Source organism: Hyperolius riggenbachi, chromosome 8 (assembly GCF_040937935.1).
Source record: "Hyperolius riggenbachi isolate aHypRig1 chromosome 8, aHypRig1.pri, whole genome shotgun sequence".
Lineage (NCBI taxonomy): Eukaryota > Metazoa > Chordata > Amphibia > Anura > Hyperoliidae > Hyperolius > Hyperolius riggenbachi.
Window position 1 is genome coordinate 275,838,635 of NC_090653.1, and position 15,492 is coordinate 275,854,126.

Here is a 15,492-nt window from a genome sequence, read left to right on the forward strand (position 1 = left end):
CATTGAGCAGAGGTGAAACAATAAATGTACTTTAAGGTTTTTTGTTTTTTTTTTAAAGATACCATAAAACTGTGGGATATCTTAAGGTGGCCATACACTTATAAATTTGCAGCAGATTCGACCATCAGATAGATTTCTGTCAGATGCCTGTCAAGTCGAATGTGACAGGAATCTGATATGTGCCACACACTAGGAACAGATGTCCAATAGATTTCAGAATGAAATCTAAATGCATTATTGGACCATTAGATCCAATGCAACTCTATGGGCCATGGATCTGCTACCAGCAGCAGACCAACCTAGATCTTCCATCCTGTCGGATAGATCAAATCCATCAAAATCGACCACAAATCGATGGATTTGAAAGAATCGATTTCTGATCGATAGCTGAAACCGACCAGTGTGTGGGCCCCTTAAAGGGAACCTTAACTGTAAACAAAATTAGTTTTACTTACTTGGGGCATCTACCAGCCCCCTGCAGCCATCCTGTGCCCTCGCAGTCACTCATGGCTCCTCTGGTCCCCCGCTGCCAGCTAGTTTCGTTTCAGCCACCATGCGTACATTTTTACGTGTTCCTGCTAGTGCAGGAAGCTATTGCATTCATCAACAAGTACATTTTTACGCGTTACGGTTCTAATGCCTAAAATTTTACGCATTACATTTGTAGCGCGTATAATGTACTTGTTGATGTCTGTAATTGCTTCCTGTAACAGCAGGGATGCGTAAAAACGTACGCATGGCGGCCGGCCGACTCCCAGTCGGCAAAAAACGAAACTAGCTGGCAGCGGGGAACCCGAGAAGCCATGAGTGGCTACGAGGGCACAGGATGGCTGCAGGGGGCTGGTAGATGCCCCAGGTAAGTAAAACTCATTGTTTGTTTATAGTTAAGGTTCCCTTTAAAGGTTATTTTTAGGAGTAGAAGGTTAGATACAATTATATCAACAGATCCTATGTTAACTACAGGATTCATTCGTACACGTTCTAACATGTTTGTTGTGGTGACAAAACACCAAGTCCTGTCCTGCACGACAAGACAAGACAAATAACATTTATATTGCGCTTTTCTCCTTGCGGACTCAAAGCGCCAGAGCAGAGCAGCAGCCACTAGGGCGCGCTCTATTGGCAGTAGCAGTGTAAGGGAGACTTGCCAAAAGTCTCCTACTGAATTAGTGCTGGCTTACTGAACAGGCAGAGCCGAGATTCGAACCCTGGTCTCCTGTGTCAGAGGCAGAGCCCTTAACCACTACACCATCAGCCAACTGCTGGATAATGTACGACATTGCTGGATACCGGACAGAAGTCAGACATGTCACACGTAGCAGTCGATGACGTCTATTACAATGAACATGACAAAAATGCTTCATCGGATCCACTTTGATTGTCCTCTGCATGGCTGTGGTCTAGTGTGAATAGGATTACATTGTTTCCCACAATGGACATGGGGTGAGAGATGTACATAAGAAACACATGTATCCTGATATCCAACAGGTTATTTTATTTACATAGAAATTCAATACATAAACGGAACATCTTTTGTGGGACTAGAAGGCTCAGCATGGCACCACTACCATGGTCCGCAATGGCATCCTTTTAAAGGAAGATGCAGCCCAATCAAATGGACTCGCATACAGTCGGTGGAGGCAGCCACGTTGTCTTCTGACCCGACGTCACAAAATCAATCCTGCTGAATTAATTGGAAGAAGCTGTGTACATCACTGAAAACGTGACCAACACCTCTGCAATACTGCTAGTCTTATTCCTTAGGGCCCATTTCCACTACACGCGAACTCCAATGAATGCCTATGGGAAATCTGCATCAGAAAAATGGCGTTTAGTGGAAAAAGGCCCATAGGAATTCATTGGAGTCAGTTTTTCTGCATCCAGAATCTGCATGTAATGGAAACAGGCCCATTACCAGACAACATTATGATTAATATAACAAAACATTTTACATTTTTTCCCCAAATAGAGTAGCCTCTATAAATGGTTGTTATTCATTTTTGTTATAAGAGTGCCCCCTTATGGGCACAATGCAGAACACAATTGTAAGTAATAGTTTCAGAAATTGTCACTATATCAGGGCTACATTACACAAGAGATATTCTTGATCTTAACCTGCCCATACACTATACACAGTACATTTCAGCAGAAAGTACTGACATGTCCAATGTATATTTTACTGATATTTTGATAGTAATATGGATTGAAGATGCCACCGTTTTAGTAGACTCATATTTGGTGCTTACATTAAATCTAACATCTTATCTATTGAAAAACAATTTCTGGGCATCTTCTTTTGGCCAAAAATCGATCGGACGTCTTGGCCCAGATGGAAAATTTAGATCGATTGCCGGCTCATAGCGTTGCATTGTATCAAACAGTGCAACGCCACAGTACAATTGATTTTTCAATAGATTCCAGCATCTATTGAAAATCGATGTGGTGTCAGTGGTAGGAATCAATTCCGATCAGAGAGGAAGTGATTCTAACATACTTGGCGAAAATCTATATGTGTATGGAGCTTATCTCCTATGACCTAATCAGGCCACACACTAGAAGAGATTGATATGACAGACAATAAAAGTGCAGAAAAATCTCACTTTGATAACCTTAAAGTGAACCCAAGGTGAGAGGATATGGAGGCTGCCATATACTGTTTTAAAGCAGATCCGAGATGAAAAACTAACTAACAAGTAACTAGTCTATATATCTTGTCTAAAGTTTAGATAGTTTACTCAGCAAATCTAGCTGCAAACAGCTTCAATAGTTCATGATTATTTATTCCTGTGATACGAGGGCAGCCATGTTCGGTTTGTCACAGGCCGAGGGCTGGAGATGCTATCAGCTTGCCTTTGTGTAATGTGACAAATTCAGTCCCCTTTCCTCTGCCTCTGAAATCTCTGGCTAGTAACCTCCTCCTCCTGCCCAGACTGAGCTCCCATAAGTACTTGCTACAGTGCCAAGGCACTATAAAAAAAAGCTGTGGGCGAGGCTTGTTTGCTTTACAGGGAATTACAGTATTAAAACTAAAAAAAAAAAAAAAAAAAAAAAATATTTGGCTTTAGGAATTCCCTATAAACTATATGAAAGGAACACAATTAAGCAAGAGTAAAAGTTTATCTCGGATCCACTTTAAACAATACCAGTTGCCTGGCAGCCCTGCTGAAATCTTTGGCAATAGTAGTATCAGAATCACACACCTGAAGCAAGCTTGCAGTTAATCTTGTAAGGCTTCAGTCAGAAACACCTGATCTGCATATGCTTGTTCAGGGTCTATAGCTAAAAGCATTAGAAGCAGAGGATAAGCAGGACAGCCAGGCAATCTGAATTGTTTACAATGAAAGAAACGTACGTCAGCCTCCATATATCTCTCACTTTCTGTGCCCTTTAAAGATGCTGACATGTAGCACAGATATACAATGCATCTTTCTCTTGACTGGATGTTTGAAATCAATGGAGTGAAATCCTTGTAACATGTCTGAGTAAGTCACCTGCACAATTACTACATTTGGTTAATCCAGAAAGAATCTGCCAGGTCAATGTGCCTGCGTGTGGCCAGCTACCGACTTGCAGTGCTGTATTCGGCGGACCTGCCTTCTCAGTATCCTTCGTCTGACCAGGTAACTTCATAGTCAGGGTATTTCGCTTTGATCAGATCCATGGATACAGAATGTCTGGCTCGGCCAAAGCCCTGCAAAACAGATAGAATCAGAGATCAGCTGTGTAACGGTTCTCAAACACTCAAGTTCATCAGAAGGACAGTCTTTATTGGCTCCCAATTATGCAGCTAGATAATAAATTCCATTGCCATCACCCCCCCCCCCCCTTTCCATATACATGCCAATATTCAAGAAAGGCAAAAGAAAAAAAAAAATACATGAGGGTCAACAATGCATACAGTTCCAGCTAACAGAATATAACTTAATGAATTCAATAACAAAAACAAATCTATTTGACAGATTACAAAAAAAACATCACAGTAATGCCATTGAGTGCAGCTTGTCGAGCATTTCGTGACCATCAAAGGTAACTTCTTCAGAAGTGCGTATATTAGAACATACATATACTGTATGCTTGCACAGTATGGAGCCACCCAACTTTTGAGAGGACAAGAGTGTTCTCAATGCTTTATGAGTAGGGGCAACAAATTCTAACAGGAGTGACTGCGATGGAACCAGGACACCGAGGGAGGGACAGGAAGGCTCTTATAGGAGCCAGAGCTTTAGGTTCCAGAGCTTTCCCTCCCCATAGGAGAGTATCTGACTTTTTCCCCCCACTATAGATCTGTTTTAAAGCTAGGGAGCGTGGGACTTGGGAGGGGAAAAAAAAAAAAAAAAAAAAGGGAACCAGATACTTTCCTATTGAGAGGGAAGGCTCCGAGTCCTAATGAGCCTTCCCTCTCCTGTCCCGATGCCGCACTGGCTCCCCCTTTTAAATCCTGCCGAGGGGGACTTCTGAAGTCTTTGGGAGCAGAGTCCTCCCGAAGACAGGCAGCTCCATACAGTGCGCGAGAGAGGGCGCTGGCGTGTGCCCAGTTTGGGGAGGCCCATCTTTGGGCGCACTCGGGCTCCCGAAGCCTCCCTTTGGCAGCAGAGGCAGCAGCATTTGACCGAATTGGTTGAATGCTGCTACGGGGGAGCCAGCGCTGTATCGGACATCGGCAGAGGAGATGGAAGGCTCATTAGGACCCAGAGCTTCCCTCTCCTTAGGTAAGTATCTGGCTTTTTTTTTTTCAGCACAGTTCCCATTGACTTTAAGAACCTTAACATGGAGTAGAAGTTAGCGCTCTACAGGTCCAGTGAACACTGCAGACATGCCAGCCACTGTGAAGAGCATCACATGCAGAGAGGGGACCAGTCAGATATGACGACGGGAGCAGAAGGAGCTTAAGGACAGGTCTCCACTGAACCGGTGTGAGACTTGCATGACGTACTCTACACTTGCAGTGAGGAGAGTACACCTCTGCACCCCTGTAGCTGTGCCATGCACGACTATAGGGATCCGGGTGCGTGCTGCGGTAAAATGCAACATGCCCAGTGAATTTGGACGGAAAAGCTATTAGCAGAATAAGCAGAGTTTCCCTGCTAAAAATCACTTGTGAGGGAACACTCCGGATTCTTCAGCAGTGGCAATAGGCCCTTGGTTTCAGTATGTAAATGTGGTTTTCCTAATCTCATATTTTTTACCCCCTTTATATAGCTTCTATTAACCCTTATGAAGGAGTGAGAAGCATTGGGAAAAACGTCCACATGCTTTACCACTTTGCCGAGTGACTTTACTATCTTCCCAGAGTTGTGGCTAGATTAAGGCTTTGCTGTGATTTTTTTTTTTATTTATTACATATTTCTGTATTTAATTTCACTTTAAAAAAAATCAATAAAATATAAGTTGGAGCGCTGAAATTAATTAACTTGATCTAATCAGGCTGCAGCAGTATTCAAGGGGTTAACTCTCATCCCCGCCAAGAGATGAACAAAATAGAAAAATAGATACCTGCGCCTTCGATACTTGATAATAAAGTACTTTAATAAAATGACAATAAAACAATAAAAATGCCAAATCCAGACACCGTTACTTTGGAAACCTTGGAGACTGACTGTAGCGCAGACACAGAGGGTCAGTGATGCACAGTGTGGTGCAGGGGGCACTGACATCGCTGTGTATTACTCTCAGACACAGGATGTGTGTATTACTCCCAGACACAGGATGTGTACAACGATCAATATGTCAATAGACTTGGCTCCGAGCTGTGATCATACCAGGAAATTCCCTGCTGATGAGAGCCTGAGAATCTGTGTACTCAACAGAGCATACCTTACCTACTTATAACCTGAGCTTTATTGTAAATTTAAAATCACCAAGCAAATCTCTACTCTAAAATCCTCTCTAAAATTCTAACTGGTTCTGTCAGCATAGGACAGCCACTTGTCCTGTTACTAAGGCCTGGTTTACATTAGCGTTCGCTGTCCGGATTCGCCTGATCGGATCCGGACCGTATACTGTACAAACGGAACGTACGTTCCGCATAGCAATGCAAAGTCTATGCGGACGTTCACATGAGTCCGTTCCGTACAGAACGGAGTCGGATCGGATCCGGACACTTTTCCAACATGCGCTATTTTTCGGGTCTGGATCATCTGGCCCACGCACCCGGACCGGAGGCTGACTGCACCATCCGGAAATAGAAACCAATGGGAAACGGAAAGCACAGAACACACTGGCTACAAACACCTGACGTTCTACCCCACTTCCTATGCGTATTCTAGCGGCCATTTTGGATGGGGACACATGGGAAGCATTTTGGAGTGGAGCAGCAGTGACTAACGTGCTGGAGCTGTTTGGCAGAATGTCGGAGGTGGAGGTGAGGCCTAAACAGCTGAAGACCTGATTCTACAGGTGCACCTTCTGCTGACCTCCCAGACCCCAACAATTATATAGTTTTATTTATAACTTTTACCAAACGGATCCGGATCGCAGCCGTATACATACCTGATGCAACCGGATCCGGATCGGAACCGTACGGTAGGCCTGAACGATTTTAGGAAAAGATTGAATCGCACGATTTCTGTCAGAAATTGCGATTTCGATTCGATTCACGATTTTATTCAAATCAAGCTTTAGACCAACCAGACCAAGGCGAGAGTCATCGAGGGGCGGCGGGGAGATTATCATGTCGCCTATCCCTTGTTTCCCCTTGCGGCACTTATTATGGGGGGGTATGAGTCATGTCACAGAGGCGGTCGGGACAATTAATATTAGGAATGGGGTAGGTATGGTAAAGGTAAGCAGTGGGGGTGGGATGGGTGTTACGCTGATACACACGCACACACTTAATTCTCCATCTCAGAGCACTCACACAATGGGTATCATTCATAAAGCATTTCCGCATGCGGAAATGCTTAACACCAGTGACTTTCCCGACCACTCAGCATAAGCCCCATTCATAAAGGCTCTTTCCGCATGAAAATGTGACAGAGCGATACATTTCCGCCTTGTGCGGAGTTTTTCTAGATTAATCTAGAAAAAGTAACAAACACATCCATTCATAAAGATTAGAGCAAGCGGTATCAAGAAGGAAAATACCGCTTGCTCGACAGTAGCGATAGGCGGGCGGAATACATATAAATGAATGGGAGGGACCTCCCAAGCAGCATCAGACAGAGCAGCGCAGGGAGGGAATCGGGCAGCTTTTAAGTTTACGCATGTCTTCCGCCACGCTGCCGCCGGCTTCCTCCAGAAAACCTCCGCACTTCTTCCGCAACAGGCAGACTTCTTTATGAATGGCCACCCAGAAGTCTTAATTACCGGTTGCGGAGAAGAACGGTGTTTTCCCGCACTACCGACAGCCTGTTTATGAATGATACCCTTTATCTTGCAGTACTCACTGATACACAGTTATCCACACTCACTAATACACACACTTCCTCTTGCAGCACTCACTGATAGTTACACACATCCTGCAGTACACACACACTTATCCACTCACTGATACACACACATCCTGCAGCACACATTGAAATGCACACACACATACTTATCCACACACACTGACTGAAAGACACAGTCACGCACTTCAGTCTTGCCTACAGCTCCATCTCCCCCACGCTGTGCAGATAGATCCATGTGCTCTCTCCTGTGCTTCCTGACAACTTCTGGAAGGGGGGGGGGGGGGGGGGAGGAGGGAGGGAATTTCTTCTCTGCTCTCTGCTACACGCTGAGCTGCTTTGTAATGCGGAGGAAAAGTCAGACCAGACAATAGCTTTTGTCTTGCTGTGGTCTGCACATCAGTGGAGCAAATGAGTGCCTATTAGTTTTAGTGCCTATATCAGCTTCACAGAAGGAGCGAGCGAGAGACTGTGGGCGGAGTCTGCCGCCCACCCAGCTGAGCTGACGATCAAGCTAGGAGGAGTGACAAAGCAAGAGCCTGCCGCTGCTGGGATCTGCTGATGACAGGAGGAGGAGAAGGTGGCATTAACTACACAGAAGTATAGAGATACTGAGCTGCCGCGGGGAGTGAGAGCCGCAGCTTTTTGTACACAGACATTTGTACATGCTGCGCTGCTGCTACTGTACAGCAAGAGGGAGCAGTACAACAAATATCGGCAAAAAATCGACACTTTGGCGATCACGGAATCGTCACTTCCGTGATCGCGATTTCGATACAAAAACGATAAATCGTTCAGGCCTACCGTACGGTTCCGGTCCGTTTGGCACAGAAACACAAGTGTGAACGGGGCCTAGGTTTAGGCCCGGTTCACATTGGCAGTCGCCGTCCGGAATCGCCGTGCCGGAGCCGGACCGCATGCGGAACGGACGCACGGCATAGCAATGAAAGTCTATGCGTCCGTTCCGTCCAGACCGGAGCCGGACCGGAGCCGGACTCCGGCGTAAGACCCAACATGCGCTATTTTTTGGTCCGGCTCCTCCGGCTGACGTATCCGGAGCGGAGCCGGACTGTTGCATCCGGCCAATAGAAACCAATGAGAAACGGAGAGCGCACAACACACTGGCTATAAAAACCGGACGTTCTACCCCACTTCCTATGCATATTGTAGCGGCGATTTTGGATGGGGACACATGGGCAAGCATTTTGGAGTGGATCAGCAGTGACTTTAAACGTGCTGGAGATGTTGGCAGTATGTCGGAGGTGGAGGTGAGTGCTAAACAGCGGAGGGCCTGATTCCACAGGTCCACCTTCTGCTGACCTCCCAGACCCCAACATTTTTATTTTATTTCTACTATCTTTTGCCAAACGGATCCGGATCGCATCCTGATGAACACCTGATGCAACCTGTCCGGATCCGGATCGGATCCGGATCAGAACCGTACGGTTCCGATCCGGATCCGGTCAGGTCATCCGGTCCGCTTGGCAGAGAACCGCAAGTGTGAACGGGGCCTTAGAGGACGAAACCAGGGGAAAAATAATATTTACTAAACCTCGTGCTTCCATGGTGCAAGGGCCTCTTATTCCCCCCCCCCCCCACAAAGAAAAAATACTATGCTACCCTTGTACTTCTTGTGTGCCCGTGTCCTCCTTGTTTTCCTGTGTCCCCCTGGTGGATTGTGCGGGCTAAGCCACTGCATTGCATCCTGGGACATGTAGTCCATTAGGCTGGAAGTACACTTTGCAGAACTGCATGCACTTTTCAGGAGTGTACTCCTCTCAGCCTGTGCTAGTGTGCTCCCAGCCATAAAGTGACCCAGAGACGAGCGTTCTTACCAATTTTTACTTACCCGCCAGCCCATAAGCACATATGGGTCCCTCGCCGTCTTCCCACAGTCCTCCGTTAAAGGAGTGATCAGGCAAAAAAATAATAAAACAAGCGCTACTTACTCGGGCCTTCCTCCAGCCCCAAGCTCCCAGCACGTCCCTCGCCGCAGCTCTGCACGAAGCCGTTCACCGCAGCAGGAAAGATGGAATCCAGCTGTCAGCTATTTCTGGTGGCGGAATTGCATTGTTTTTCTCGTAATTTTGGCTCCGTCTCTTTGCGCTCAAATTATCCTCTGAGCACCGCTACAGCCATAATTCGCAGTACAGCCTATGGCGGCACCCAAATATCCAGCACCCTTGACCTGTGTCTCTTAGTCCTAATCTACTCTTTACTTGATATTTTATCCTGTGGATCTCTGCCCACTTTTGCTTACACTGATGGAGGCGAGGTGACATGACCATGTAATGAGACAGGAAAACAAGCATTTAAAGGATACCCGAGGTGAGAGGGATATGGAGGCTGCCATATTTATTTCCTTTTAAACAAATGCACATGGCCTGGCACTCCTGATCCTTCTCTACTACTTTTAGCCATAGACCCTGAACAAGCATAAAGCAAGTCAGGTACACTAAGGCCTAGTGCACACCAGAGCGGTTCTGCTGCGGTTTGCGATCCGCTTGGGTAATGTATTTCAATGGGCTGGTGCACACCAGAGCGGGAGGCGTTTTGCAGAAACGCATACTCCCGGGCTGCTGCAGATTTTGGATTGCGGATGCGTTTCTGCCTCAATGTTAAGTATAGGAAAAACGCAAACCGCTCTGAAAAACGGCACTTCAGAGCGGTTTGCCAGGCGTTTTTTGTTACAGTAGCTGTTCAGTAACAGCTTTACTGTAACAATACATGAAATCTACTACACCAAAACCGCTACACAAAACCGCAAAATGCTAGCTGAAACGCTACAGAAAAAGAAGAAAAAGCGTTTCAAAATCTGCTAGCATTTTGCGGATCTGCTAGCGGGTTTTGGTGTGCACCAGGCCACACTCAGGTTTTACTGGACTAGCCATATGCTGCTTGTTACAAGGTTTTGACTCAGGCATTACTTATGCCAGAAAATGAACAGGGCTGCCAAGTAACTGGCATTGTTTACAAGGAAATAAATAGGGCAGCCCCCAAATCCCTCTACCCTCGGGTTCCCTTTAAAAAATTGGTAGGAGCGTTTACCATGGAATATCCATAGATGTGAATCTTCTTGCTACTGCTGCTGTGAGTGATTCGGCCTCCTCCCAGGCACTCGCAGTCCAGGATACGATCCTTCTCTATTTCTGCTGCTGCTTTGTCATAGATATCAGCTGAAACAAAAGCACAATGATAACTTTTCTGCGTTTTTTTGCATTTCCAAAATATAAAACAAAACAATATTAACCACTTCGGGACCAGCACCCTCTGCCCCCTTAAGGACCAGAGGGTGCTGGTCCAGTAAACCGCCGCTTCCCGATGAACTGCCACTCCCGCCGCTCAATGAAAATGGCTCCTGACCGACTCACAGTGCTCTGCTGTCAGAGGCGGCAGGGCAGCACATTACGGCGGAGATCGAGCGGCGACAGTGGCGGGGCGCACGGTGAATGGGACGTAGAGTTTACGTCCGGTCAGAACCGCAGCGCCCCCTGCCCGCCGTAGATTTATACAGCGGCGGTCCGCAGATATTTAATTTTGCTTTGGGTAACAAAAACAAGGGGTAAATATAGCGGAGCAGTGCTTTTCAGCGCTGCTAGATTTGGGTGCAGCCGGCGCCACCATAAACTAGAATAGGAATCACATCTATAGTGGCGCTCAGTGAGTAACGTCGGTGCCGTCAGCAGACGGAGCCGAAGTTGCTTAACCTCCTTAGCAGTAACCCCGTGCTGGACACGGGGTAAGCCACCGGAGGGTGCCGCTCAGGCCCTGCTGGGCCGATTTGCATCATTTTTTTTTTCAAACACGCAGCTAGCACTTTGCTAGCTGTGTGTTTGTTGCGATCGCCACCGCCCGCCGCCGATGCGCCGCTACCCGCCGCGATACATGCCCCCCCCCCGCATACCCCTTGCGCAGCCTGGCCAATCGACGCCAGGCTGCGCTATGGGGTGGATCGGGATTCCCTGTGACGTCACGACGTCGATGACATCACTCCGTTCGTCGCCATGGCGGCGGGGGAAGCCCTCAAGGAAATCCCGTTCAGAACGGGATTTCCTTATGGGCAAGCGGCGCCGGCGGCGATCTGAAGGTACATGTTGATGTTGATGCTGCAGGGGGGGCGGGGGAAGCATGTAGCTAGCGCTAGGCTAGCTACATGCTAAAAAAAAAAAAAAAAAAAAAAAGGTGATAAAAACCCTCCCGCGGCCGCGCAGCCGCACGATTCATACTGCAAGGGAGGTTAAAAAAGACACAATAATTAGGCCTCCGGCAATCGCTGGAAGCCAAATTATATAATTCCCCCACTATCCATGTCGGCCTGGAGGGGGAATAGTAATTAACATGGCCCGGACTTGTGCAGAAGCAGGATAAGCCATATACCGGCTGTATCCTGCGCCCAAGTCTACCGGTGCCGATTACAAATGTATGCAAATCTAGGGTCTGTTGGCAAAGGAACGAAAGGTGCCGTCTTGGTTGCTGTCCCCCCAAATGTTCATGAGCAGGAAGAAGCACCAGATTAGTAACTGGCCATTTTAAAGACAACCTGTAAGGGAAAAAAGTGCCCCTATGGATTAGAGAACCTGTAAAGAAAAAAGTGCCCCTATGGGTTACTTACCTCAGGAGAGGGAAGCCTATGGATCCTAATGAGGCCTCCCCCATCTTCCTGTGTAGCCCAATCCAGCAAGGACACCCCCTGAAAATGTGCAGACAACGTGCTGGCTGCAGTAGTACCCGCAGTGATATCAACCTCTGACATTCAGCGCAGGCGCAGTAACAGCTTCCCCCTCGGGCTCCAGCAGAAGCAACCGAGCCCGATCAGACTTGGCTATTTCCACCAGAGCCCTGGGGGGAGCTGGTACTGTGCCTGAGCTGCCTCTCAAAAGGTAACTATTGCCATCTGCAGCTGTTTGAGGGAGCCAGCGCTGGACCGATGCTGCAGGAGAAAGCCTCATCAGGATTTAGGGCCCTTTTTTTACTGCGTTTTGACCAATTTTGATGTGCGTTTTTTGTGCGTTTGTGTTTTTCTGATTGCCAAGTGTTGTCTTGGCTTTTGAAAATGGCCACTAGTGGTTAAATCAATACAAAACGCAAAATGCATTTTTGTGTGGTTTTCATGCATTCCTATACTTTACATTGAAATGCAAAATCGCACAGACATACATTTGCATTTAAAAAAAAAAAATCGGAACGCAACAATGGAAAAGGCCACCCAGTATTATTATTTTAAACAGGCTGCACTTCATAATCAGCAAACGCATGCGTTTTTGACAAAAACGCCGTTAGTGGAAAAGGCCCTTAGGCTAGAGTACATTTGAAATCGGCGCCGCTAGACTTGGGCGCAGGATACAGCGGTATATGGCGGATCCTGCTTCTGCACAAGTCCGGGCCGATTTAATTACTATTCCCCCTCCAGGCCGACATGGATAGTGGGGGAATGAAATAATTCGGCTTCCAGCGATTACTGGAGGCCGAATGATTATGTTTTTAAGCAACCTCGGCTCCGTCTTCTGACGGAGTCGACGTTACTCACTAAGCGCTTCAATAGGAATGATTCCTATTGAAGTCTATGGAGGCGCCGGCTGCGCCCAAATCTAGCAGCGCTGAAAAGCACTGCTCCGCTTTTAGGCTACGTTCACACTGCACGCGTTCTGGGAACGCATGCAGGAGGCTGACACGCACAGCATCAGACAGTGCATAGACTACACTGTCTGATGTTCACACTGCATGCGTTCCGGACCAGTGCGGTCCCAGAACGCCTGCTGCATGCATTTTTTCCCGAAACGCGCGGCTGACCCATTCACTTTAGTGAATGGTATCAGCCACGCAACGCATACAAAAGCAGATGGCATGCGTTTGTATGTGTTGCGTTCCGAACGCATTTGCTGATGTGAACAGGGCCCTTTAAGGCTTCCCCCTTCTGAGGTAACTACCCACAGGGACACTTTTTTCATTACAATTTTTCTTTAAAATTTCACATGAAACTTCATTATTGCTGTCTGTGTCACAGTTTGAGATTCACCCACTTCCTATCACCAGGGGCACAGACAGCGCCAAAAGCTCTGGAATCCCTTCTCTCCAGATACTACAGCATGACGTCACCCGCTGAGTCACGTGGCGCTCGAGAGAGGGCGTGGCGCGCACATGAGGTATAAGGTAATCCTGTCAGGAGGTGCTGCTGGGAAGATGGCGCTCTCACCGTGGTACTCGGCCCAGCCGTATCCTCGCACGATGTCTCTGTAGTCGTCGCGCCCCTCCCTGTAGCTGACCCGTATCAGCACGTACTTGAAGGTGCCATCCGGGTCTATATCTACCGGCGAGACCTTATCCAGCGCGGCCATTGCAGCTCCCGCTCAGCGACACACGGCAGCGTCGAATAGGCAATAGTCCCGCCCTCTCGTACCGCCTGACCAATAACAGCGTGGAACGCCGGAGGAAAGCCAATAGAAATAACCGCGCGGCCCCGCCAAAGAGAATTGCGAGAAGTGGAACGTCACTGTTGCTATGAGACCGAGGTAGAGGTTGTACGCTTGTAGGAGAATAGGGCTCCTAGTTGTGGGAGTGGCTTATGTTCTGCCAACACAGATAGTCAATGAGCAGGTGATTAATCAATAAGTTCATGCAAATTATATGCAAACTATAAAAAGGGGAATAGGGTGGTAGCGTCTGACTGGTTTATTTTCTAGCCACATATTGCCATAAAATTACCATAAACATTTGCTTCAACAATGATTTGCATCTCATTGACCTGAAATGTTGCTGTTAGGGATGCTCAATAAGATACAATAGTTGATTCAGGACCAGGGCCGAGGCATAGGCTGGAGAGGCTCCAGCCTCAGGGCGCAGTGTAGGAGGGGGCGCACAATTCATTCAGCTGTCATTCCTAATTGTGTTTGAAGCAGAAAGAAATAAGAAAAAGGGATACATGGCAGTGACTGCAAGCCAGATAACTAGATATTAAGGTGTTGGGGAGGTTGTGGGCCCTGTGGCACCTCTTAGTCTAATAGCAATCAGTGTGTGACGGCTGGGGTGGGAGGGATGGAGGGGCGCACTTTGGTGTCTCAGCCTTGGGTGCTGGAGGACCTTGTCCCGCCTCTGTTTAGGACTATGCTTGAGAATGGACCAATCTGATTCCACCTTGGTTTGATGCCATTGGTCCATTTTCAAGCTGCATACATTTGCATACTCCTACTTCAACTTGGAATTATTTGCATCTTATTGGCCATCCCTAATTCGGAATGGTTGCTCTGGGGAACTCTGGCACTTTGACCTTTGAGAATTCATGACAAACAGGGAACCTAAACTGAGAAGTATATGGATTTTTCCTTTGCCTGACTCTCCTGCTGATCCTGTGTCTCTAATACTGTTAGCCACAGCCCCTGAACAAGCATACGGATCAGGTGCCCTGACTGAAGTCACACTAGATTAGCTGCATGCTTGTTTCGGGTGTGCGATTCAGCCACTAGTGCAGCAAAAGATCATCAGGAGTGCCAAGCAACTGGTATTATTTAAAAGGAAACATCCATATCCCTCTCAGTTAAGGTTCCCTCTTGATTCAAATGAGGATTAATTACAGCAGCTGAGCAGCGGGGATTGGAAGGGCTATTTACTCATAAATCTGCGTCCTCCCCGCGCTCCATATAGGTCCATGCGTCCTAATAGTAGCGTTTCCAAGCTTCGCTGCTGTCACTTCCGGCTTGAAGGAGGAAGTGACAGCAGCGAGGCTTGCAACGCTACTATTAGGACGCATGGACCTATATGGAGCGCTGGGAGGACGCAGATTTATGAGTAAATAGCCCTTCCAATCCCCGCTGCTCAGCTGCTGTAATTAATCCTCATTGAATCGGAGATCATCCTTGATGACCAACTGTCCCTTGTCTCTGCAGTCATAGGACTGGCCCAATAAGGCCTCTTTACTACGGTTTGTCTGCCACCTGTGTCAGGTGGAAACAAGTGCCTGTCTAGTGGATGGGCGAATCAAATTATTACAGCGCTGAGTGCCGCAGCTGGGCGCCGTCATAGCAGCAATGCCATGATGCACTACCCGCGTAGCAGTAATTCAGGGCTCAGGCGGCTGCTGGACCCTGAGCTACATCTTCCTCCGAGTTGTGAC

The 15,492-nt window shown here is 47.5% G+C and overlaps 1 protein-coding gene and 1 long non-coding RNA gene across 2 annotated transcripts in view; one reads left to right on the top strand and one right to left on the bottom strand.

Annotated features, from left to right (window-relative positions):
* Positions 1 to 1,475: 1,475 nt before the first annotated feature.
* PHPT1 (phosphohistidine phosphatase 1) lies at positions 1,476 to 13,787 on the bottom strand. The gene is made up of 3 exons (XM_068248956.1): positions 13,579 to 13,787; positions 10,434 to 10,561; positions 1,476 to 3,691 (listed from the first exon to the last, which is right to left on the bottom strand). Exons 1-3 carry the CDS (start codon positions 13,718 to 13,720, stop codon positions 3,599 to 3,601), a joined length of 363 nt encoding a protein of 120 aa, XP_068105057.1. The 5' UTR covers positions 13,721 to 13,787; the 3' UTR covers positions 1,476 to 3,598.
* Positions 13,539 to 15,492, top strand: part of LOC137527903 (uncharacterized) — a 51,437-nt gene continuing 49,483 nt past the window's right edge. Inside the window, exon 1 of the long non-coding RNA XR_011023231.1 lies at positions 13,539 to 13,979. This is a non-coding gene — a long non-coding RNA (uncharacterized lncRNA). The remainder of the gene's footprint in view (positions 13,980 to 15,492) is intronic.

Excerpts from the sequence above, each read along its gene's own strand:
- PHPT1 (XM_068248956.1), bottom strand. The coding sequence starts at position 13,720 with ATGGCCGCGCTGGATAAGGTCTCGCCGGTAGATATAGACCCGGATGGC. Across the intron at positions 10,562-13,578 it reads CGGCTGGGCCGAGTACCACG|CTGATATCTATGACAAAGCA; the intron begins GTGAGAGCGCCA and ends CTTTTGTTTCAG. Across the intron at positions 3,692-10,433 it reads ACATCTATGGATATTCCATG|GGCTTTGGCCGAGCCAGACA; the intron begins GTAAACGCTCCT and ends TCTGTTTTGCAG.